Raw genomic sequence first — 25,766 nt, 5'->3', positions numbered from 1 at the left:
GCTTCCCTTTTCATAATTTATATTTCATTTTGATCAGAGTTATGCTGGATAAAGAACAGCTCCTTCCAGCAGCAGTCCCTCTCCCCTTCCACCCTCAGTGGCATTCTTTTGAAGTGAGGGGTGGCACGGGTTGCAGTGTTTCTACAGATAATGTCTAATATTATGGCATGCTATTTAAATAGGGACTCCCATCTCTGGCTCAGCTCTCCTCAGGTTGCAGTGGGATAAATGCTATGCATTACAATGGTGGAGGAATAACTATCTCCCCACTATCACACCCACTGAATTAGAGGATTATTTTTCCTCTAGCATGCATCCCTTCCCTTTTGGAAGAGGTCTTCCGCTGAAATAGCTCATTTTTATATACACTTTAACATCTACAAAGTGCTTTATAAATGCTATATTATTTATTTGTCATCACAACCCTGTGAAGTCGATACTATTGATATTTCTATTTTAGAGATAAAGAAACTGAAGTTCAGAGAATTTAAATGACTTACATTATGTTAAATATCTTACCTATGTTTTCTCCAGGGCAGTGGTTTTCAAACTTTTTGGTCTTAAGATCCCTTTATATTTTTAAAAACTGGTGAAGACCCTAAGATATTTTGTTTATGTGGGTTATATTATTGGCGTTTATGTTATTAGGGATTAAACTTGATCAATTAAAAAAAATTAAATTAAAATAACATTCATAAACCCATTATATGTCAACATAGATAACACATACTTATGAAAATAAATATTTTCTAAAATATTTATTGAGAAGTGAATTTCCTTTACATATTTCACAAATCTCTGTCTTTTTTACATTTAATTTTAATTCTTTCTCAATTTACATGTCAACAAAATTTTTAACATTCTTTTTTAAAAAAATACAATTGCATATTCTTTCCCTTCCTCTCTTCCCATTCTTAAGGAAAGCATGGAATTTGATATACATTATACATGTGCAGTAATGCAACACATTACCATATTAGCCATGTTGCAAACGAAAACACAGACCAATAAAAAAAAAAGAAAGTAAAAAATATAGACTGTTTCACAAATTTTCATACTATCCTTGGGCAGGTGCCATGCTAATCTTCTCTGTTTATTCTGATTTGGGTATGCGTGCTGCCAAAGCAAGCACTCTATACATCTCTTACTAGAAGACGTGATTCTCATAGAAGCTGGATTCTCATATTTGCTTCTGTATTCAATCCCCTGTAATTTGTCATGTTGATTGGAGCATATGAAGAAAATCTGGCCTCACACAGATATATAATTTTAAAAAGGAGCTGTATTTTAATAGACAAATAGCGTTTCCATATTATTATGAAAATAGTTTTGACCTCATGGACCCCCTGAAAATGTCTCAGGGACTCCCAGCAGTCCCCAGATCCCACTTTGAGAATAGTTGCTTTTAGGATTTGCATATGACTTGGGGGTGGGAGGTCAACATGAGAGAGTGGGAATGTTTTTGTGGCAAGTACCATGGTCCCAAAATTATTGGCAGTGCTAGGTTACAAGTTCAGTTAAAATTTTATATGTAATTTAGAAACAAAAATACAAGATCTCTTAACCTTGTTTCTAACCCTAACCCTCAAACACACAGACTACAAAAAATACAAATTATTCACAAGGATGGGCATATGAGAAGAAAACTGCTGAACACGATTTGGTCTGAAGCACCAACTTTCAAGGCTGCTGGTCACCCTGAAATGAAAACTGCTTCCATTTTTCCCATTCAATAGTTACTAGTCAATAAACGTTTATTAAGTGTCGACTATGTGCCAGGCATTGTGTATGGGGGGGGGGGGGGAGATAGGAACACTAATAAAAGGAAAGTCTGCCCTGAAGGGGCTTACATTCTAAGAGAGAAAGGCAATACGCAAAAGATAGCTGAAAAGTGTAGGGTGTGGAGAGGGGGCCACCAGACAGTACCTCCTACCTTCCATGACTGTGGAACTGAAACTAAGCAGAGTAGCTTATAGGAAATGAAGACAGCTGGACAATTTTGAGCCCTCCATAGAGAGTTCTGGAGGGGATTTATTGTTCCATCCTCCAGGCTCCAGTCAGAGCAGAGAAGCACCTGAAGGTGCTTCAGTATCCAAGCTGGATCCATCTACACATTAGTGAGATTTTAGGCAATATCTCACCCTTCAGGACAAGGGCTTTTCTTCTGGAATGTATAGACTGGACTGTTCAGCCACAAGTTGGTTTTCAATGACATAGCATCCCTTGTAGCTTTCCAGAATCCTGGCTTGGAAATATGCTTTGTCTGTCTTGTTCCATATGTCTGACTCAATGTAGACATTGAATGGATCATGGGAATGCTCCAGTTTTTTGGAGCGGATATAGCTCAACATGATGCCCAAGGTAAAGAAACCAAAGAAACCAAGCACTATGAGGATATACAGGGCTTCCAACTCAGCTTCAGCACTGCGATCTACAGCACTTAAGGAATGGTTACCTCTTTGGACATATTCTTCCAGTGGTTTTGAAAGGAAGGGGTGTGAGGCAGTACTGTTACTCAGGGAAGTCATTGTTCTTCTCAGTGCCTGATAATTTTCTTCCTTAGTGATTTCTAAAAAAAAAAATAAAAAGATAAAACAAAACTAATTTTTATCCAAAGTATCATATGGGATATATATATATATTGCTGTTAGCACTATGCAACAGGATGATAGATTTTAAATCTTGCTTGTTTTTTCTTCCTTCTCTGCCTCTATCTATCTCTGACAACCTTCTGTGGGCCTAGAGAAAATATGCAGAAAACTGTCTCACTATCTTCTCTACAAGTTTAATTTCACAAATCTACACAAGATCATTTGGAAGATCTCATTGGTCATCTAGCCCAACCCACATCTGGACCAGAATCCCATCCACAACATCCCTAGCAAGGGATGTTTCCTTCAAGAAGACCTCTGCCTCCTGAGGCACCCCATTCTGTTTTTAGACAGCTCAACTGTTGAGTGATTTTTCCTGACATCAAGACTAAATCTGTCTCTGAAGTTTCCTTTCCTCGCTCCTTGTTTTGCCTACTTGGACCAAGCCCAACAAGTCCAATACTTACTTAATAAAGGCTTCAAATACTTGAAGTTAGGTCTCTTTCCCTCCCCCTGACCCTGAAGCTGGATAAAGAATTGTTGGCTATGCCACAAATGTCAACGCAAATGCCTTATTGTTCGTGGAGCCACTCCTGCTCATCACCACCACCTCATGTCGGGAGAAGGAATCTGTGACTGGTGTCATCATCTGTGCGCTAGCTCTGATTCATCATTACCACGCTACATTAAGAGACTTACTGTGAACTTCAGAGGTGTGGCATAATCCACCACATGGACCAGACTGTGAGACTTTGAGACTTAGTCTTTCTGAAGAAGGATGGAAAGGCTTAGGACTTCTGGCTTTTGTATTCTGTGAAGTATTTTTTAATTGTTATTATGTTTTTGTTTATTGTTTATTACTGATCCTTCCCCTTTCCCCCTTAGTACTACCCATTCTAGAAGGGCTATCCCATAAAAGACCTTGGTTCTTCCAAAGGGAGGGAGGAAGGACCAGACTTCACATTTTTGTTTTGTGTTTTTTTTCTCCTTTCCCTCCCTTAGAACTTAAAAAGGCCAAGGTCTCCTACTGCATCCAGGGCCATCTCCAGTCATCCTTATCTATATCTCACCACTGGACCCAGATGGCTCCAGAGGAGAAAGTGAAACTGGTGCCTTTGTACAGCCCTCCCTCAGTTAAATCCAATTCACTTGCATGTCATGGCATCACCTTCCTGATGTCATTGTCAAAGGACAAACAACAACTCTTAGTACTACCCCTGATGGAAATACTATCTATTAATTTAAGTAGTGAACAATCTTCTAGAAGATCCTTAGGATCTTGCCACCAAGTGATGGTATATAATGATAGCAATGGTTTCTTGATAAAGTTTCCCTGACTCTGGCACACCTTCCTCCTCCCCACTCCCATAACCCGATTGACTCCAGTTTCCCTGATGTAGCTTTCTGATCTAGAGGTAATAAAAGGTTCCAACTACATGTAGTCTGTCTCTTTCAGACTTGGTAGGTGACTAAGACCACATGAGTCACATATCCTGATCAACTGACCAGACACATTTCCAGAAAGAGACAAAGGAGGACTGCATCAGGAAAATACTGGTCTTATCACATATGACCAGATTTGCACTTTAGAGAGATCAATTTGATAGCTGAGTTTATTGAAGTTACTGAGGGTGGGAGTTATCCTGGCCATGGATTGCCTATATCTATGTCTCACTGCTGGTATTACCTTATTTTGTTAAAGTTACATTACCAGCGTTACTTTAACTCTTCCTAAGGATGTGATATGTATTTGCGAGAGAGTGCACCTCAAGTCTGGGGTGTGTGTATGTATGTGTAATGTTTTATACTTACTGTTTTCACCATGCCATCTTAATAAATTCTTTGATTTGCACTAATTGTGATTCTTAAAAGAAAGCTTCCTAGTAGGAGTTTGTGAGCTATACTTTTAGGAATGGATACCCACAAAGTATCCTTTAAATCTGATGATACTAACTGTTCTTTGGGGAGATAGATCAGAGGATGTACTACACTCAATACTGTCTAAGATCACATTTGGGCAGCTGGATGGCACGATGGATAGAACACTAGGCTTCAAATCAGGAAGACTTATCTTCCTGAGTTCAAAGGAAGCCTCAAACACTTACTAGCTGTGTAACCCTGGACAAGACATTAACCTTGTTGGCTTCAGTTCCTGATCTTTTAAAATGAGCTTGAATAGGAAATGGCAAATCAGTCCAATATATTTGCCAAGAAAATTCCAAAATTGGGTCTTGACTAAAATGGACAAGTAATACAATCACATTAGCTTCTATATCACACCATGGACTTAATACTGAACTTGTCCTCTGCTAAAGCCCCAGATCCTTTTCTTTCCCCAGATGAATCTCTATCTAACTACATCTTCCTCATCTTGTACTTAAAGGATTTTTTTTTAATCCCAATATAAGGTTTTACAATTATCCTTTTAAAATTTTGTCTAATCAGATTTGACTCAATATAATGTTCTAGTCAATCCAAACCTTTCTGTTATTCAGCTTGATGACTACTCCTCATAGTTTTGTGCCTTTCTCTGTACTGTTTCGGATTAGCCTCTTGAACCAGGATGAATTGTCTTGGATGAGTATTCTGTTTTGAAGACACAAGAGAGTTAGACAATGTTTTACAAAATTGGATTGCAATCCCTGAAATTGATTTGACTTTATTTCAATCATGTGTTAGCACCCTGTGCACTGAGTCCTATACTAAGCAAAATAGTGTTTCTGTGCAATTCATCTGCAGATGAGGTTAGCCTGACATATGGCCCCAATTTGGATATGACTTTTGAGTTTAAATCAGCTTACAAATGCTATAATGCTTCAAAGATTTGTAACATCTTGAGTATTTGCTCAAGGTACAGATTAAAGCTGATCTATAATTTACTGGATGTAATTCAAGATTTGTTGTGACCAGAACCTTTTGGACCAACTGATGAATTTCTCTAAACTTGGGCTTGTCCTTGGACAAGAGCATGTATTCCATTACTGCTTCATACTTGAAACCTTTCTAATATGGCAGTATCTAATGATGTTTGCACTCTGTTAGCCTAGCCATTTAGACCCCAGGGTATCTTCCATGCCACAATAAGCATTAGCATATGGTTTTAAATGGAGGCAACTGAGAAATAGTTTCCCCAAATTTCCCCACCACTTCCTGCTTCCTCATCTCTAAAATCACTTTTCCCTTAGAAGTCCTCTAAATACTTCCTTGTCTCTACTGGATGTTCCATGGGCATCTCAAAACTCAAAATATCTAGAACAGAAGTCATTTTTCCCCCCAAGAATCTCTTCCTAGTTCCCCATTTCTATTGAGTCCCCAACATTCTTAGAGTCACACTCAACATTTCCCTTTCACTTCTCCCTCACATTCAAATAATTGCCTGTTCTCATCAATTTTACTTCCACAATATAACTGGCAACTGTTCCTTTTTCTCCACTCAGTCTAGTTCACAATCCCATCACCTCTCACCAGGATTACGGTAATAGCCTTCCAACTAGTTTCCCTGCCCCTCTGACCTTTCTCCCTCTCCAATCCATCTACCATATAGCTGTCAAATTCTAAAGCACAGATCTCACTATTTCCCTCTGTGGCTCAAGAAGCTCCAGGTTCTCCGAGAGAAATTCGCCCTTGCATGTGGGATAAAATTCCTCTGTTTGGCCTTTAAGCCCTTTTTGAGCTGGCTCCAGCCTACCTTTCCAGGATTATTGCACATTACTCTCTTTCATGCAGTCTATATTCCTGCCAAATTGGTGTACTGGTCCTTCTTTCCTGTCATTCAGTTTCCTACCACCATGCCTTTGTAAAGGCTAACTCTCAAGCCTGAAATATATTTTCTCTTCAGTTCTACATCATGGAATTCCTACAGAAAAACTAGGCTGATCCCTCCCCACCCCCTCACACTCATGCAAGTACGCTTCATCCAGAAATTAGTTTTGTATCTACCTTGTATATATTTTATATTTAACTTTCAAGGTACATGATGTTTCTCCCCAATTGAATGTAAGGTCCTTAAGAGCAATGACTATTTTGGGGGTGTTTTTTTTCCTTTATATCCATAGCACCTAGCCTGTGCCTGGTACAGAATTAGAACCTAATAAATATTTATGGCTGTTCTAATGATAAGCTCTATGGAAGGTCTCAGTTCTGTGCTAATGTGATGAGATTAAGGAAACAGTTGGAGGGCTCTTAGTTTTTGCTTTTTTATTAAACTGATAATTTGCTAAACCTGTCAACAATCAGAACTTTAAATTGAGTCTCTGTGATTACTTCCCACCCATCTACCCCCAAAAGCAAAAGACCTCACCCAAAGACAAAGGGGAAGTGGAAGTGTATACTCCACCCCTTTCCAGAAGGAAGGGGGAACAACATGGAGCAAGTACAAGTTAGCCAGCTTTACCCTCCATAGTATGTCCCGCTGTCCACACACACACACACACACACACACACACACACACACACACACACACAGAGATAACATGCATACATACTTTCTTTTGTTGCTCTACTAATTTAAATACAGGATTATATACCAAATAGTTCCTTCATCAGTGGTCAGTACTCTAAAAATCATGAAACTCAGTCCTATAAACAGTGATACCAGATAACTTGCTTGACCTACTGCAAGTAACAGAATGCCTATACAACTAAGCAATGGCCTAAGCAGACAGAAAATTTTGTGTGAAACTCAGAACTTCCAATCACCCCCAGAAAGAGGGAGAAAATGGTACGAACCTTGGAAAATTTAAATAAGTTGTTCCCCAAAGCCAATGCCCTGTACTAAATATTCCCCTCTTATTCCCACACTAAGTTAATTATCTGTACTGATAAAGGACTAAAAGCTTTTAGAACAAACATTCTGCCAGAACTGGCACCTTCCTTCCTATCTTAAAATTGATTCGAAGCTTTCTTCCACAGTGGGGGATCTAGAGGAAAGGGAACTGGGCTGAGAGCCAGCAGATCTGAATTCCAAGTCGTGTTAGTCATTGATAGATTACAGGACTTGAGGGTATCTCAGCTTACTTATGAGTACAAGGAGAATAATAAATACTATGGTCACACTCACGAGCACCATTTATTGGTATATTGGGAAGTACATTGTGTTTGGAGTCAGGAATCCTAGCTCAGCCACTGATGCAGCCAAGCTAAATAATCTATTTTATCCAAGTTTTCCAAGAATAATAATGAAGAGACATTAAGAAGTGGAACAAAGAGGTGAATAAAAGGAACACCTATGTACGGAAAAGATTCAAGAAAGAGGCAGAAAAGAGGGAAGAAACCAGTAGTTTGGATGAGAATCTTACTATCTATATGAAAGATAAAGGTCTTCTTGTTTCAAAGTAACATTTGGCTCACCTACCTCATAGCATTGTTATGAGTTAAAGTGCTTTATAACCATAAAGGGGAATATGATGTGAGCTATTATTGTGTTCCTTTTTGCTAATAGTGCTAAGGTAAGGTGCTCCACCAGATGAATTAGCCAAATGCAGGGATTTTTTGGTTTTGTTTTGTTTTTGTCTTAGAAAGATACCTAGTTTTGACTTCACCATTTGGCTTTGTTTAGCTGTAATAGTTGTAGCAGTTTAGCTGTAATAAAGCCTGTGTGTGTCGGGAAATTTGTGCAATGCACATTTTTGATAAATACAATTTTATTAAGATATATAAAATCAGTAAGGATATCCCAAACTCAAAGGGGTTATTTTACAGAATTTATGTTCTTATGAATAGAAATAACTTATGTTCTTTAGAAAGAACTTGTCAACTGATTGAATTAATGAGGCTATTGACTTTATCTCCTTCTTTTCCTTTGCTATCTCTTTAAGTTTATATTACATAGGTTCCTATTCTCCACTACCTTGTATCGTATTTGTCAGTCTACCTATTGGAAGAATAATAACAACTTACATGCCTATGCTATTTTGTAGTTATATAGCACTTTAATACATAATTCCATTTACTTCTCACCCTACAATATGGTGAATATGTGTTTTATTGGATGTGTGCACTTTGTTCACCGAACAGATTCTGACCATTTATACAAGTGATCTAAGAACTTGTTTGATTCTTTACATAGTACAGAGGGCCATGTTGTTCACTAGAATTATAGGGTCACACAATGAGATATAGACTAGCCTTTAAATGGCTATGTAGAAAGTCCTTCATTTTATAGTGTGAGAAAATGGGGGCCTGTGATGTTGTGTTTACCCAAGACCACATAGCTTAGGAAGAACAGAAGGAGAATTTAAACTCAGACTCTTTGAATGTAAAACTGACGCTGCACTATCATCACACTACTATGTCTTTTTTGAAAATCATCCTTTAGTGGCCAGCATTCTGATAAACAACCTCTTCATATCTAATTATTCTGATCTTGAACAGCAGAAATGTCTGTTGCTTTTCTCTGGGTGGAAAACTTTTCAATTTGGTGGAACTTCTCAGAACTAGTACTCAGTGTTGAAATAGCTTTCCAGCACCCAGGTTCATTTCCATACCAGGATGAGGCATTAGAATAGGATTTTAAGACAGGGTTGAGTAGATGGTACAGATGTTAGAATAATGATTTTTATAAATAAATACATTAAGGTCAGAGACTTGTCCAAAGTCTCACAGTTGAACAGCTGATTCGATCAATAATTTGGAAAGGGGGAAGTATGGTATAATGAACATTAGGTCATTAAACTAAGAATCTTGAGACCTGGACTCTCTACTCTTTGTTTTGTAACTAGTTGTGTAACATCTTTAAGCTACAATTTTGTCATCTGTATATAATCTTTAATACCTCTTCTGTCAAGGAAAAACACATGCTGGAGATAAAGTTCTGCTGGCCAGAACAGAATTATTTGCTTGATTATGGCCAGATATAGTAACTGAGTCTTTAAAACCTAAGAGTCAGATTTTTTTTTCTTCTCACCTTGGAAGAAAAAAGTCCAATAGACTATGAAAAGTAAAGAAGAATATGAAGGTTTAGAAAGTGTTCCTGTACAGTGACAGGTTTTAGAATTCTCTTTTTGTCTGGTATTCAAGCTAAAGGATGAAATGGAGAGGAATCAGAAGCTAGAGACTAGAAATGAGGAGTCAGAGGCCACCATGACCTTTCTCAGTTGCAGAAAATAGGATAGTTAAATGCTAAATAGGCATGCCTGGAGCATAATAAGCTAAACTATCCCTTTAAGAGAACAGATGAGACCTTGATTTTGCCTATTTTTTCTTTTCTCTAGCACCCGGTCTTGTAGGATTTACGTGAAGTTTAAAGCTTATCTGATATTGTAAGTTTGTTTCCATACTTCTATTTAATTAATACTAATTCCTATTCATTGAATCAAAGATGGTTCTGGTTTCTGTGCTTCATTATTGTGAAAGGGAAGGCAGAAAGAAAGATGGCAGAGTGACTAGAAAAATATTCAGACACAAAAGAAAGAGAAAGAGACCACAGACTCTGAATTGTCAGAAGGAGAAGTGACTCCCAAGATGGGGGCTCCTGAGTTAAATGAGAGAGAATCTTATCATCATATTTTTATATTTAAAGTTGTGTGGGCTCCTAACCTTTCTGGGCCTTAATTTCTTTACCAATAAAATGAAAGGAATGGACTAGATGGCAATTGAGTGGTTCCTTTTGGCTCTAAAGCTATGTTCTGATCCTACGATGACATTTTTAAAGAATCAGACTATTCTATTCCATTTAGCAAGTAGGAAAAAAATAGGCATCAAGAAATGATCCAGCATTTCTACTGTGAAAGGAAGCTTGTCAGTCATACTCATTAAAACAATTTGGTACTGAGTAAGAAATAGGTTGATCAACAGTTTAGGAACACAATATACAGAAGCAAATAAATACTGTAGCCTGTTTGGCAAACTCAAAACTTTGAGGTCAAGAACTTATTTGATTACAAACTATTGAGAAAACTGGAATGTAGCAATTAGGAAAAAGTAAAATAGCAGAAATTAGGTGTAGATAAACATTTATACCATCTAGCAAGACAAATGAGTACATGATTTAGACATAAAGGTGACACCATAAACAAATTAGAGAAGCAAGGAGGAAATTGCCTTTCAGATCTATGCATAGGGGAATAGTTTATGAACAAACAAGATACAGAGGTACACAGGAGGGAAAATGGGCAATTGTGATTACAGAAAATTTTAAAGTTTTTGCATAAGTAGAACCAATGCAACTAAAAATAGAAGAGAAATAGAAAAAAATCTTTGCAGCAAGTTTTTCTGATAAAGATCTCACTTCTAAGATATATTGGAAATTTAATAAAATCATAAGAATAAAGAATAAAGGCCATTCCCCAATTTATAAAAGGACAAAGAATGTGAGTAGGAAGTTTTCAGAAAAAAGATATCCAAACACCAAAAGCCATATAAAAAAATTCTAAATCATTAAAAATTAGAGAAAATAAAGTTAAAACAACTCTGAGGTGCTGCCTCATACCCATCAGATTTACAAAGTTGACCCCCCAAAAAAAGGAAAATGACAAATGCTAGAGTACGTTACTGCATTTGGTTTATGTTGTAGCTGTGAACTGTTCTAGCCAGTCTGAAAAGCAATTTAGGACAATTTCCCAAAAGCTATTAAATTGAACATTCCCTTTGACCCAAGAATACACTTAGTAGAGTGATACCTCAAAGAGAATAAAGATGAAAAGGATGTATATGGACAAAAACATTTATAGCAGCTCTTTCTATGGTTGGAAACTGAGGAGGTACCCAGCAATTGGGGAATGGCAGAATGAGTTACAGTATATGAATGTGATTAAATTCTATTGAACTATAAAAATGATGAAGGGGAGAGATGGGGAGAAAATTTGGGACTCAAAATCTTGTGGAAGTGAGTGTTGAAAACTAAAAATATATTAATAATAAAAAAAGAATCCAATAAAGAAAAGAAGGAAAAAATGATGAATGGAATGATTTTAGAAAAACCTGAGAAGACTTGCATGAACTGAAGCAAATTGAATTGAACAGAATCAGAAGAACAATTTATATAATAACAATAATACTATAAAAACACAATAGAATCAACTAGAATTGGAGATAACTCATGATGTAACATGCTATATAGAGAGATGATGAATTTAGAGTGCAGATTTAATCTTTTTTTGTACAGTGATAATGTGGAAATTTGTTTCGCTTGACTATACATATTTGTATTTTTTTTATTTTTGCTTTTTCAGTGCGTGAGAGAAGAGGAGATGGAGAAAGTCAAGATGGTCGAATACAGGCAGCAACTCAGAGGAACTCTCCCAACATTTCCCTCCAAACAATTTTAAACAAAAAAATTTCAAATCAAATCAAATTTTGGAGTAACAGAGCCAATAAAAGGTCAGAATGAGACATTTTTTCCAGCCTAAGAAAATTGAAGAGGTCAGAAGGAAAAGTCCATAATATCACGGTAGGGGCTAGCCTGGAGCACAGCAGCAGCACAAGTGGTAGGCCTTGGGGGGTGCCCTGATCATGGTAACAGCAGTGGCAGTTTTGGGAGCTCTCACCCCAGAGATGGTAAGGGGTTTGGACAAGTGGTCAGAAAAAAATGATAGGTAACTCTTTGGGGGCACTGGGTGCAGCCGGCACTGATTAGAATCTCATTACCCTTAAGCAGTTCTGGGTCATAGTTCAAAGGCAAAGAGGAGCACTACCACTTACAGCTTCAGGAGAGCAAAAGCCCTGGTCAAAATTCCAGGGTTAAGAGGAACACTAGTGTTTGCAGCTGCAAGGAAGCAGGGGCCCTTTCTGGATAAGAACAGAGCACAGACAAGGACAGCAGTGGCCACACTTCTCCCTGGTTTATACCACCTTGTAAACATTGAAAACTAGCAGACCCCTAGAACTATCTCTGAAAACAGCAGCACAAAAGAGCCTGAAGCTTGGTACAGTGCCTCTCTAATCCCAAGTAAGCAGAGCCCAACTTTAATATAAAGTTCAAAGTCAAGAAATGGGCTGGAAAATAAGGAAATAGCAGAAAAAGAACTTGACCATAAAAAGCTACTATGGTTGCAGGAAAGACTAAAACATAATTCAGAATAAGACAACAATGCCACAACAGCTATAACCAAAGTTTCAAAGAAAATGTTAATTGGACCTACATCCAAAAAGAATTCCTGAAAAAGCCAAAGAAAGAGATAAGAATGGTAGAAGGAAAATTGGGAAAGGAAATGGGAGTGATACAAGAAAATTGTGAAAAGAGAATTAACTATTAAAAGAGGAACAAAAAAATACTGAAGAAAATAGCACCTTAAAAAACAGAATTGGCCTAAGTATAAAAAAGACGTAAAAAAGCAGTGAAGCAAAGAACTCTTTATAAAGTAGAAGAGGTCAAATGAGAAAAGAGGTACAAAAGCTCACTGAAGAAAATAATTCCTTAAAAACTGGAATTGAAAAAATAGAAGAAAATGAAAAAAAAATCAGAAAAACAACTGACCTGGAAAATAAATTGAGGGGTAATTTTAAGAATCATTGATCAACTTGAGAGCCCTGAACAAGAAAAGGGCCTAGATATCATATTTAAAGAAATTATCCAGGAAATATTTTATATCCAGAGGGTTCAATAAAAATTGAGGAAATCCACTCATCATTTCCTAAAAGAATGTCCAAAATGAAAATTCTCTGGAATATTATAGTCAAATTCCAGAGCTCCCAGGTCAAGGACAAAATACTGCTAGCAGCCAGAAAGAAACAATTCTGATATTTTGGAGCCACAATCACAATCACACAAGATTCAGCAGTTTCCATCTTAAAGGAGTGGAGGGCTTGGAAATTATATTCTGGAAGGCAAGAGAGCTAGGATTACAACCAAGAATCAAAGCTGAATATCTTCCAGGGGAAAGATGGATATTTAATGAACTAGTAGATTTTTAGTCTTCTTCAACAACAAAGGACGAACACAACAACCAGTGAGTAGACACAACTGCCTGAATAGGGACCCTACTAGCTAGGTAACTGAGCTCCTCCTCTCCTATCTGTCTCCCCTTCCCCTTCCTTCTCCTCTCCAAAGGAAGGTAAGTTGGGATGACCAGAAGATGCCCAGTTAACTTGGGTTTTACTGGCTAGATTCCTTTATTTTCTCCTCTCCTCTCCTCTCCTGTCCTCTCATCTCCTTTCCTTTCCTTTCCTTTCCTTCACCAAATTAGGCACCTGCATAAGGGCTGTCTTCTGGACATCAATTGTGATTATCAATAGTAACTGTTGTTGTTTCCTTCCCACTCTGATGTCTTCATTTTTCTTTGCCTCATTAATGGCTACTTCTTAAACTAGCCTATTCAATGAATGACCCCACCCCAAGTGAATACCAGAATAGACCTTGGCCTAAAGGGGCCAAGGTCTCCTACTGCATCCTGGGTCATGTCCAGTCATCCAGATAAATATCTGGTCACTGAACCCAGATGGCTCAGGAGGAGAAAGTGAGGCTGGTGACCTTGCACAGCCCTCCCTCACTCAAAACAAAGTCAAGAGCAAATCATGTCATCATTTTTCTGATGGCAACAAAGGACGTACACAACAAGATTTTTCTAGCATCCCTGATGAAGAGATCAAGGCTGAATAGAAAATTTGACATTAAATAAAAGATTCAAGAGAAGAATAAAACAGTAAACATGAAAGAGTAATCATAAGAGACTCAATAAAGTTAATTTTTTTATATTCCCATGTGTGTAACTCCTAAGAACTTTGTCATTGTTAGGACAGTTAGAAGGAGTCTCTATGAACAGAGCACATGAGTGTGACTCCATTATGTTGGGATGATGTCTCCAAGAAAATAAACAAAAGAAGGGTTGAGAAAGAAGGATGCACAAAGAGAAGGGGAAGAAAGAGAGAGAATGGTGGAAATTTTCTCACTTAAAAGAGGAGTACAAAGAAGAACTTTTATTGTGGAAGGGAGAATGGTGTGGTGGTAGAGGGCAATATTTGAATCTCATGTCAGAATTAATTCAAAGAAGGAAGAATATATTATCTATCTGTATGTATAAATGTATGCATGTATATGTATATGTAATTTGTATATATGTATATATATTATATATGTATATATATACACACACATATATAGTAGAGTTGGGCATAGAAAGCTGTCTTAATCAGTAGAAAAATGGGAAAGGAAGGGGTAAAAAGTTGAGAAGATGATAACAGGGAGAGTGGATTGAGGGAGGCAGTGGTCAGAAGCAAAACAAACTTTTGAGGGAGGACAGGATAAAAAGAGAGAGAAAAATAAACAAAAGAGAATAAGATGGAGGGAAATAAGATTCGTAATCATAAAACTGTGAATGGGAACACGGAGAGCTCATCCATAAAATAGAAGTGGATAGATGAATGGATTAGAAATCAACATCCAACAATATGTTGTTTATAAGAGACATGGTTGAAATTGAAAGACACACAAAAAGAGTTAAAAGAGGGAGATGAAGCAGAATCTATTATGCTTCAGCTGAAGTAAAAAAAGGAGGGGCAGCAATCATGATCTCAGACAAAGCAAAAGTAAAAACAGGCCTAATTAAAAGAGATAATTGGAGAAACTACATCTTGATAAAAAGTACTATAAACAATATAATATCAGCAAGTTCTCTCATAAAGGCTTCATTTCTAAAAATATAGAGAATAGAGCCAAGTTTATAAAAATAAGAGCCATTCCTGAATTGGTTTACAGAAAAAGAAATCAAACCTATCTACAGTTATATTAAAAAATGCTCTAAATCACTGCTGATTAGAGAAATGCACATTAAAACGACTCTGAGGTACCACCTCACACCTATCAGATATGACAAGTGTTGGAGGGGATGAGGGAAAATAGGTGCACTAATAAACTAACTCCTGGTAGAGTTCTGAACTGGTCCAACCATTCTGGAAAACAATTTGAAACTGTGCCCGCCCAAAAGGTCATAAAACCATGAATACTGTTTGACCCAGAAATATCACTACTAGGTGTATATCCCAAAGAGATCAAAGACAAAGGAAAGGACTATATGTACAAAATATATTTATAGCAGCTCTTTTTGTCGCAGTAGAGAATTGGAAACTGAGGGGATGTTCATCAGTTGGGGAATGGCTGAACAAGTTGTGGCATATGATTGTGATGAAGTAATATTGTGCTATAAGAAGTGATGAGGGGGATGGTTTCAGAAAAAAAAAATGGCAAGACCTATTTGAACTCAAGAAAAATGAAATGAAAAGGACTGAGGAGCCTTACACATGGTATCAGCAATGTTGTAATGATGATCAACTGTGAAGGACTTGGCCACTCTGGTCAATATAATGATCCATGAATTCCAAGGAACTCATGATAGAAAAATGCAATCTGCCTCTAGAGAGAGAACTGATGAACTCTGAGTGCAAATTGAAGTTTAATTTTCTCATTTTATTTATTTATGCCTTTTTTGATATGGTTGATGTGGAAATTGATTTTGTATGATTTCACATGTATAAGTGATTGCCTTCTCAGTGAGTTGGGGAGGGGGTGGGAGGGAGGGAGAGAATTTGGAACTAAATTTAAAAAAGAAAAGAATGTTAAAAATAAATAATGGCTTTTTTTTTTTCCGCTCCACTCCACAGGATCCAGAAAATTATTGGGCTCAAGCAAGTTTAGACCCTGATGCTAAAGCAGCTGAAGCCTGGACATGGTCTAAAATAGCTACATTTTGCATGAAGCAAACTGGAAATCAGAAACTGAAAATCATCCAAAATGGCTTCCTTTAGATATACATTCAAATCAAGAGAAAAAGTAAGAGCAACAATGTTCCCTTTGCAATTCAACTGATGAAGCAAGGTGATGTTCTAGCTCAAAGCCGATCTAAAGAAGACAATCTTCTCCTCCTGGGAACTTATCACTTGAATGAGGGTGAAGAGATAAGTTTGCTCTGGAATGATAAACATTTCAAGAATATTGAGAAAAATTCCACTAAGACCTATTGGGAGATTTTGCGCATTCCATCTTACAACTCTTAGGACCCTGACCCTCACTTTCCCCACCCTTCAGAAAAACAGTGGACTTCAGTGCTAATAGTTTGCCTGGCTGTGTAAATCAATGCAAACAAGTCTTCTGCAGGGTGATGATAGCCTTCTCCTTCCTTCTTTTGAAATACTGGTGTTTGCTGTTCAATGAGGTTATGACTCAGAGGACCCAGATCTGAGAGGGAACTTCTTTGCAGAAGAAGAATAGATGTTCTGTTAGAGTATGGGTGGTTGGAAAAAGGGGACTCCTTAAGGAGTTTTCAGCTGAGTTTTCATTTTCCAAGATCTTCTTAGATTTGGCAGTAAGAAGTCCTAATGCAAAGGAGATGTTGGCACAGCATTCCAAAGTCCAAAGGAGGCAGCCTCCCTGGTCTCATTCCCATGCTTTGGGAACCATCCACTACTCACAGAACTCTGGTGACTCCAATCCCTCTCAGAAAAAGTGGTAGGGTCAGCCTGGAAGGGTAACCCTACAAACTGCCAAAGTATATCCTACCTAAGAAGTGGCCCTTGACAGAACAGAATGCTATTCACATATTGACCAGAGTGGAAGCCTTTGGGACAGAAACACAAACGTCCGTGATAGATTGACCCAGTCGCACTTTATATATAGGAAGTTAGTGATATTTGCCTTCCTCATACTCAGGACACATAGCTTTAAAGGAGATCATGGAGTGGAGGGATGATTCCTCATCTTCAGCCAGGGCTCTCTCATCATTCTACAGCTAGAAGAAATGTGAATGATGTGACCAAAGTGATCAGGAGTTGTTCACACCACCATGTCTCTGTCCCTTTACCTGCTGCCTTTCTTTAGCCTTCTAAGGGTCCATAGACTGAGCATAGAAGAAGTCTCTTCATCCCTTCTTATCTGCATGGGGAATAACTAGACCACTTAGGAGATGCCTTTCTTTTGATGAAGTTACAATTCTCTGCCTCCTATTTCCTGGTGGGGAAATTTCTTGTGCAGGCCCTGCACTCCCAACTAGTCACCTTGTTTATCATTTGTGTATTAGTGTAGGAAATGCCTTCTCCCAGCTCAAGGCAAGGACTTTGGTGCCTTCTAACATGCTTTGCCCTTGTCTCCTTCACTCTGTGCTCTGATAAAACAAGAGACAAACATGAAGCTATCAACCTTCAACCTTGCAAGGTCTACAGTGATTAAAAAGCTATGTTCTAAGACAACTTGTACATGCACACTACACATGTATATGTATATATATTATATATTTATATTACTCATTATACAGTCAGGGGGATGGACTGCACTAGACAGTTGTACCAAGTTCAAATGCAGGAGACCCTTTCTTTTCACCTGTATACTGGAGAGACTTGGGTCCAAGGCTTGAACACTGTATAACTATTTCCTATATTTGAAAAGTTCCTCAGGAAATTACAGTTGCTCAATTTGTCTAAATTGCTGTGATGTTTGCTACTGTTGTGTTTGTTCAACTCTGCTTTCCATACATAAACTCATCCCTGTGCTTGCCCCGCTACCCCCTTCCCTGTGGGATGAATGTGATAGCCTCTTAGGGGCCCAGCCTGGGCCAGCCAGTGGTTAAGGAGGTGGACCTTCTTCACCTAAACCTAGTGATTGGGTATGGAAAGTTGTGAAGCCTTTCTAGTCATTAATTCTGCTTTTTGATATGTGCTTTGATATGTGATTCATTCTGTTCAAGATCAACTGAATGCTCTGTAAATCTCTAATAAAGCGCATATTGGCCACTGGAAAAAAAATATAAATAAATAATGGTTATTTTTAAATGAAGAGGAGTTGAGAGGGAGAGAAGTTAGAACTTAAAATTAAATTAAAATTTTAAAATATATCAGAAAAAAAAGGCAGCTTCTCGGAAGACATAGGTTCATATCCCACATCTGACAAATACTAAATATGTAACTCTGGACAAGTCATTTTTCTTAGACTGTAAGTTGCAGAGTTGTTGCTAATCAGAATTGCTGCCCTTTTAGCCACCCTCCCCCTCAAAAGCTAAAATAAATGCAGGCTTAAAATTGCAGTTTGCTTGTGGGTGGGGTTGGGTTTTTGCTGGTCACTCCGTGGTTCTGCTTTACAGAACTACAGAAATACCCACTATTCAGGAAAGGGGACGGGAGGGGTGGGAGAACAGTGACCAGAGAATAGGCCCTGATAGAAAGAGAAAGAAGAGGAGTGGCTATCCAAAGCGGGCAATGCTCATCTTTCATGGACAGCAGTCAGAGAAAATGGAGAACACCTTGCTTCTTGTAGCTGTCCAGTAGAATAGTTTCACCTTATACAATGGAAAATAAAGGCATTGAAGTAGATAATCTCTAAGGTCTCTCCCGGCTTTAAAATCTATTATTCTTTTCAGTTGAAATACTAATTTATCAGACCAAATATACTCTTATATCCAATCAGTTGCTGTTTCTTTCTACTTTCATACCCCTCTCTCCATTCATATACTTATGACCCTATTTTCAGGCCTTCATCAATTCTCGTATAGACTGCTATAATGTCTCAAGATTGGTCTCCCTGATTTCAGTCTCTCCCTTCTTCAAACCATTTTTCACCATTCTGTACTCCTCTGGACCTCTCCATCATGTACCAAGAAAATTTTTATCGTGTAAGATCACTTAGGCTTTGGAACTCCCACCTCATCAGTATTTCGGGGTCCCTCCCTCCTTCTGATTGGAGGGTGGAGATCTCTCAACCATTTAAAGAGGGCATCCAAGCCAGCCAGTTCTTCATTTTCCACTCAGATGAACTCCTCTGGACTTCTCCATCATGCCTTCACTCAGTTTTCTTACCCACCTCCCACTCTATCCCCTCATCTCTGCTTTCAGTATTTTCCTCCATTAGACTGTAAACTCCTGGGAGGCAATGACTGTCTTTTGCCTTTCTCTGCATACCCAGTGTAAAGCACAGTACCTGGCACATACTGGGCCTTTAATAGATGTTTTATTAAATATCTGATAATATAATCCTGCTAAAGTACAAGTCTGGCCATAAATATCATTCCCAGTTCAAAAACTCATTGCATGTAGAATAAAATACAAATTTATTAGCCAAGAATTTAAAGCTCTCTGTAATCTAAGCTAATTTCATGTTAGAATTAATTCTCAACATTCAAGGATTTACCTGTTATGACTTCAAGCATTCAAGCAATTTTATTAGTAATCTCATTTTTCACTTTTCTATCGATAACTACACACATTCCCATTTATGCTCAGCAGAGAAAAAAAAATGAGAGGCTGCATGCTCACAAGCTTGTGGAGTGGTTGGCAGTGTTTTGCTGGTTTTAGTCGCCCTATCATTGTAAAGAGTTCCCTGGGCATTTATTGAATATTGTTTGCATTTAAATCTCAAGTTTTGTGTTGCAATTATGCTCCCAAAGTGTTGTACAGGTCCTTTGGGTTCTAAGTCCAAGTGTGCAAAGTCAGTGATGCAGCTTGGTGAGAAAATAAAGATGTCAGATAAACTTCGAAGGGAATGTCCACAGCTGCTGTTGGCCCAATCCACTAGCGACATTCAAGGTGTCGGTCCCATCATGGATGGCAGCCTCAAACTTAAATATCAACTTTTCCTGCTATGCTCCCATACTCTGAGATCCTGAAAGAGCTCAAATGGTACAGGAAGCAGATGTCACTGACCAATTATTTCAAGCCGGTTCATCCTTTAACACCTCCAACACCATCCACTAGTTGTGGAGGACAGAGTGTCAGAGGTGATGTTTCAGTCTTCCAGCAGCAGAACTGAAATCTCAGCAACCTCTCTCTTGGTTTTCAAAAGGTAGCCAAGGTTGAGAGCTTTATGGCAGTATAATATATAGTACAATAGCCTCACACCACCATCTGACACAATGGAAAGTAAAACAGGTTCAAAAATATAGGTTATAGGTTAAAAATATATAGGTTTAAATGTTTTAGTTTTAAGAATTTCATTTCCTGTACAGTATTTATGGTCCTGTAGGTTTCATGTGACATGAAAAGTGAAAATTGTCTGAAATCTTTTTTATTGGTGTTAACATAAAAGGTCAGAGAATTCTAGGGAATTACTAGTGAGAAAAAATGTCTCTCATGTTATCAATTTTATTTTGTATGCTGCATTTTATGGGATATTTCACAGTTACTATGCTGGGAAAAGTGCATATTATCAAAATTGATGTTTTGTTATAAAGAATTGTATGCAGAAAAGGATATTTTCAGCAATCTCAGCAAAAGATTACAGTTTTTGGCAGTCTGGTAACCTCATCCCCTATTTTCCATGTTTTTTAATTTCACTCCATTTTCTAAGAACATAATTTCCATGAAAGTCAAGGATTGATTGTACTTGTCTTTATGAATATGATGTCCCAGCTGGTCTGCTAGATACTACTCTCTAAACTCAATACTCTACCTTTTGTCACCATAAATTCACAGCAACAGTCTGTCATGCTTGGAATGCATTCCAACCTTATCAGGGGTAGTTAGGTAGAGAAGAGGATAAAGCACTAGGCCCTGGAGCCAGGAACATTTGAGTTCAAGTTTGACCTCAGACAGTAGCTGTGTGAGTCATTTAACTTCTGTTTGCCTCAGTTTCCTCATCTGTAACATCGGGATAACAATAGCATCTGCCTCCTAGATTTGTTGTGAGAATCAACTGAGCAAATAATTGTAAAGCACTTAGCACCATACCTGGAACATAGTAAACACCATATAAATACTTGCAGTTATTATTGTTAGCTCTCATCTCCATTTATCAGAATCCTTGTCTTTTCTGGAGGCATAGCTCAAGTGACACTCCCACTGCGAAGCCTTCCTTAATTTCTCAGTTATCAGGGCTATATCCTTCCTTAATTTTCCTTTCTTCTTAATATTCAGTCATTTCAGTTGTTTACAATTCTTCATGATCTCATTTGGGGAAAACCACTGGGGAAGTTGGCCATTTCCTTCTCCTTCAGGAAACTGAACAATTTTCCTGGTACCATACTTATTCGTGTACATACTGTATACATCCACTAGGATGGAAGCAAGGGGCAGAAGAGGGAGAAGTCAGTAAGCACAGTAACAAAGGCATTTGCACCAAAGATAAAGCTCCTTTTGTGTGGAGAATGGATGACAGCAGGATTCCCAAAGAGGTTCTGTGTGGGTGATAAGGCGAGGTAACTGCAAGGGGACAAAAAGGAGAAAAAAGCACCTAACTTTACAGGTGTCCATGAAAAAGGCCCATTTTTCAGGGATGTGGCCTCATAAACCAGTTTGAGTAGGCCATACTCTAAAATTATGGGTCCTTGTAAATAGAAATCCCCAATCAATTAGCAGTCAAAGGAAAATTGTAGCTTTAGCTCCAAATCTTCATGAACATTCATGATCTTCTGGAATATAAAGGGGCACTGTGATAGAGTGGATAGAATGTTGAACCAGGAAACGTGGGTTTGAATCCACTTGTAGTGTAGGCAAAAGGTTAGAGCACTTGACTTCTTACTTGATTCCAGCTCTATGACAAAAAGGTGTTTTTCATTCTGGAACTGAGAATTTCTCTGGTCTTTACACACCCCTCAAAGAGAGGGTTTAGACCCTAAACCTTGTAGAGTCTGATGAACCTGATGCTTATATATATATATATATATATATATATATATATATATATATGTATGTATATAAACAAAAACATTTCTTCTGTAACATCTTTCAACAGACCACAAAAATGGTACCTTGTATAGGTGTGATCTTTCTTTAAGAAAACCATATGTATGAAAATCTTAACTTATCAAAGATAAATGTTAGTGTGATCACTTACATGATAAAAGCACGTCCCTTCCAATAACGAATTCCCTCACAACCTTCAATAATGTTTGGATACAAATGACACACATTTAACTATTCAAGAGCACATCTGTTTCTTTAAGCAAGGTTCACAATATCATCAAAACTATTTTCTTCTGAAATTTCTCTGTAGAATAAGTTATGCTTGCACTCAAATTCTTACATCTGTTTATAGTCAATATAAATGGAATGGACCAAAGGAAAGTAGAAGGAATTATTTTCCCTAAAATTGGAGACACTGAGAGGAAAGCCTGTCCCATCTTTACCAGGCAGACACCGCCAGTTAAAGTAATTGTTTGTTGACAGTAAAAGCTGTTTCCCTAGCATTTTGGTAGATTATAAATGTTTGGGTAAATAACCACTGAGCCATCCATTTTTCTCAACTGTGATTCAAATATACATTTGGCCATTTCATATATAATACTCTGGAAAGTCTAAGTAAATCTGTCATAAATGATAATATGGGCAGCTGGGTTGTGCAATGGATAGAGTGCTAGACCTGGAGTCAGGAAGGCTGATCTTCCTGAGTTCAAATCCAGGCTCACTCACTTACTAGTTGTATGATTCTGTGCAAATCACTTAATATTGTTTGCCTCAGTTTCTCATCTGTCAAATGAGATGGAGAAGGAATGACAAACCACTTCAATATCTGTGTTGAGAGTACCCCAAACGGGGTCACCAAAAGTTGGATACATCTGAAAAAACAACAAAATAACATCTTTTTTATACATCCAGGACTCAAATTTACCTACTTATTATTATATTATGTGAGTTCCATGACTGCATAATTTCCTTTGTTTTCCTTTGTGTTTCCTATTTTGTATTTCCTATTCCATATATTTTGGTCTCAATCTTTGATGTCATTAATGTAGAGAAATTCTAGTGTGAAACCTCCCTCCCTGCAGGCAGGCATCTGATCTACAACTTCTAATCTAAGGGAGTTATCTGGAGCACTGAGATTTGTCCAGGATCATTTTCACAGGGGTACCCCAAAGTTTTAGTGCAGTCTTAAGTTTTAGCAGCTTAGAAAAGTGAGACTAGAACACATCTCTCTGATTTTAAGGCCAACTCTCAATACTATGTATACAGTAAGTGCTTAATAAATGTTTGCCAAATGAATAAATGAAGGAACGTCAAGTTCTTGTAATGTTTCTGGGACTGGCCCAAGAGTCCTAACTTTCTGTACCACCTGAAGGGAGACTTTCTCTTGCAATGTCCCTTTGTCACTTACTTTTAAAATAATGCTAAGACAATTGCAGCTATAACCCAATTATAGGTTTAGAGGTCATTGACCCTAGAGGACACCTGGTCCAACCTTTTCATCTTTACAGATGAGGAAACTGAGGCCCAGAAAGGTGAAATGACCTGTCCAAGTACAGAGAGGTAACAAGTGGCAGAACCAGCATTCAGTCCTAGGTCCTCTGACTCTAACCAGCATCTTTCCCAGTGTCATAATTAGGATGATGCAATTCAAAGGAGCTGTTGATGTCATCCAATCTATCCCCTTCTTTTCTGAAACTGAGTACCAGAGAGATGAAGATAGGTCAACAACACACAGCTAGTTGTGTGGCAGAGTGAGAGGAGTGTCTAAGTTCAATCTTCTGGGTCAGAAGAACTATTTTTTTTTCCCAGTCCAAGGTTTCCACTGAGGTTCTGATATTCATTCTATTGTTCCTGAAACTGTAAAGTGAAGGTAGGCATACAGAGATGTTTCTGACCAATCTCCCTAGTATTAGGTTCCACCGGGTACATGCTACATGGAGATCTGCAAAGACCGTAAGGTGCTTCCTTCTTCCCCAAGAAGGGAAGTTCCAAGCTGGTGAATTTTCTAAGAAAAGTCATAATCTCTTAGTCAATCAGTCAGTCAGTCAGTCAGTCAGCCAATAAGCATTTCTTAAATTTATTTTGTGTCAGGCATTATGCTGAGAGCAGAGGACATGAAAAAGGCAAACATTCAGTGCTCTCAAGGAGCCTACATTCAAATTTGGGAGACATGCAAATAACCAAGCACACACAACATATATAGTGTGTGTGTGTGTGTATACACACAAATATACACATGTATGCATGCATCTATATGTTGAAGAATGCAGAATTTGAGTCCAATCTTGAAGAAATCCAAGTAAAAGTAAGAGATGGAGATGACGAGACAGAACATGCTAGTCATAAGGGGCAGTCAGTGTAACGAGAACAGTGGCTAAGAGAGAGGGCACAGAGGCTGTAATATATATGTCTTTCCTTCAACTTTTCTTCTTTCCCTTCTGTTTCCTGCCCTTCTGGATTTATATGGTACAGTTCAGCATCTTTAATGGACACTTGTGTAAGAGTCTGTTTCAATAAAAGAAAGCACTGAATATTTTAAAAGAAAACAAGTTACACTTTCAAGTATCCATATGGCGACTTAATCTCCCACCCCCAAAGCTACCTAGCAGAAGCTATTGGGGGCGTTTTTTAGTGAACAGATAAGAATGGTTTGTATTCGGATTGCTCTGAAACACTAAATCAGTTTACAAGGAATGCTTAAAACAGACAATTTTAAACCTTAAATCTAGGTAAGTGTTTTCCCCATCTTAAGAATGAATTTGGCTGAACAGAGGTGAGTGTTAACTTAGTCCCGGTCAAGAGACCACAATTCCACATTCAACCATTCTCTCCTATGAAACTGTTAAGATTTGGGGGCGCAGCTTTTCAAGGCACAAAACCCCCTACTTACCTAAATATATCCCAGGGGAAGGGAGCTGAGGGGACAGGCAGCTTTCTGGTGGAGCCCAGGGCAGCTGGGATCAGAGGGAGCAAACCCTTCTCAGCCACGCTCCCTGCTCTGGCAGGTGAAGGGCAGGTGTAGGGAAGCTCTTTCCGCCCCCGAAGTGGTTTCTAGGGAGCCGCAGGCCCCGCCTCCTGTCGGACCCTGCACCTCGGCCCCGCCCACCTGGCTCTGGGCACCCAGCCCAGCTAGCGCATCTTCCGAGAGACCCCGCCAGTGTGCTCTGCTAAATCAAGCCTCCGGCTTCGCTGCGCGACCTTCCTCCATCCTGATCGTCCCCGGCTGACCAAGCGGGCTGCCTCCCCCTTCGCCTCCCCCCCCCACCCCCGTCTGGCCCACCCTGGACCTTGTTCTTTGACTTTGTGCGCCCCAGGAGGTAGCCTGGGGCAGTATTCTAGGCACGCTCTGTGATAAAGGGTGAGACTTGCTTTTTCCAAGTCCTTGAAGACATTGATTACCTGGAACTCTCAAAATCAGGCCACGGACAGCCAGCCATATACACTGGATTTCTGCACGAAACAGTAAATAAAACGCTTTAGCTTTGTCATGCTCTGACTAGGGATCATTAGAAACCCTGCCCGAACACAGTGGGACCCTGAAGTCTAAAATATAATTTCAAAAACTATCCAAGTAACCATCTAATTTGCAAGACGTTGCAGAATCCTTGATGGGATCCCTGTAGATTAAGAGCTGCTATATAT

General features: G+C 38.5%; 1 protein-coding gene, 1 long non-coding RNA gene and 1 other non-coding gene across 6 annotated transcripts; 1 reads left to right on the top strand and 2 right to left on the bottom strand.

The window, feature by feature from the left end:
* Positions 1–743: 743 nt before the first annotated feature.
* On the bottom strand, positions 744–25,234 carry KCNE1 (potassium voltage-gated channel subfamily E regulatory subunit 1). Of its 4 annotated transcripts, XM_072615032.1 has the most exons (4): positions 25,015–25,234; positions 5,072–5,177; positions 3,291–3,402; positions 744–2,569 (listed from the first exon to the last, which is right to left on the bottom strand). In XM_072615032.1, the coding sequence occupies exon 4, from the start codon at positions 2,526–2,528 to the stop codon at positions 2,145–2,147; it is 384 nt and encodes a 127-aa protein (XP_072471133.1). In that variant the 5' UTR covers positions 2,529–2,569; positions 3,291–3,402; positions 5,072–5,177; positions 25,015–25,234; the 3' UTR covers positions 744–2,144. The 4 variants fall into 4 exon arrangements, with proteins under 4 accessions (XP_072471133.1, XP_072471132.1, XP_072471135.1 ...); XM_072615031.1 differs by lacking the exon at positions 3,291–3,402 and having other exon boundaries at positions 25,015–25,232; XM_072615034.1 differs by lacking the exons at positions 3,291–3,402; positions 5,072–5,177.
* LOC140509328 (U6 spliceosomal RNA) lies at positions 1,027–1,132 on the bottom strand. Its single transcript, XR_011968658.1, has one exon. It is a non-coding gene; the product is annotated as a U6 spliceosomal RNA (small nuclear RNA).
* On the top strand, positions 9,681–19,131 carry LOC140507098 (uncharacterized). The gene is made up of 3 exons (XR_011968197.1): positions 9,681–9,850; positions 11,762–11,909; positions 16,125–19,131. It is a non-coding gene; the product is annotated as an uncharacterized lncRNA (long non-coding RNA).
* Positions 25,235–25,766: the final 532 nt, after the last annotated feature.

The sequence above is a fragment of the Notamacropus eugenii genome, chromosome 5 (genome assembly GCF_028372415.1).
Source record: "Notamacropus eugenii isolate mMacEug1 chromosome 5, mMacEug1.pri_v2, whole genome shotgun sequence".
Taxonomy (NCBI): domain Eukaryota; kingdom Metazoa; phylum Chordata; class Mammalia; order Diprotodontia; family Macropodidae; genus Notamacropus; species Notamacropus eugenii.
Note: the sequence above shows the minus strand (reverse complement) of the source record. Positions and strands in the feature narration are given on the sequence as shown.

What these genes read in the sequence shown, in the direction of transcription:
- KCNE1 (XM_072615032.1), bottom strand. Translation starts at nt 2,528, where the DNA reads ATGACTTCCCTGAGTAACAGTACTGCCTCACACCCCTTCCTTTCAAAA.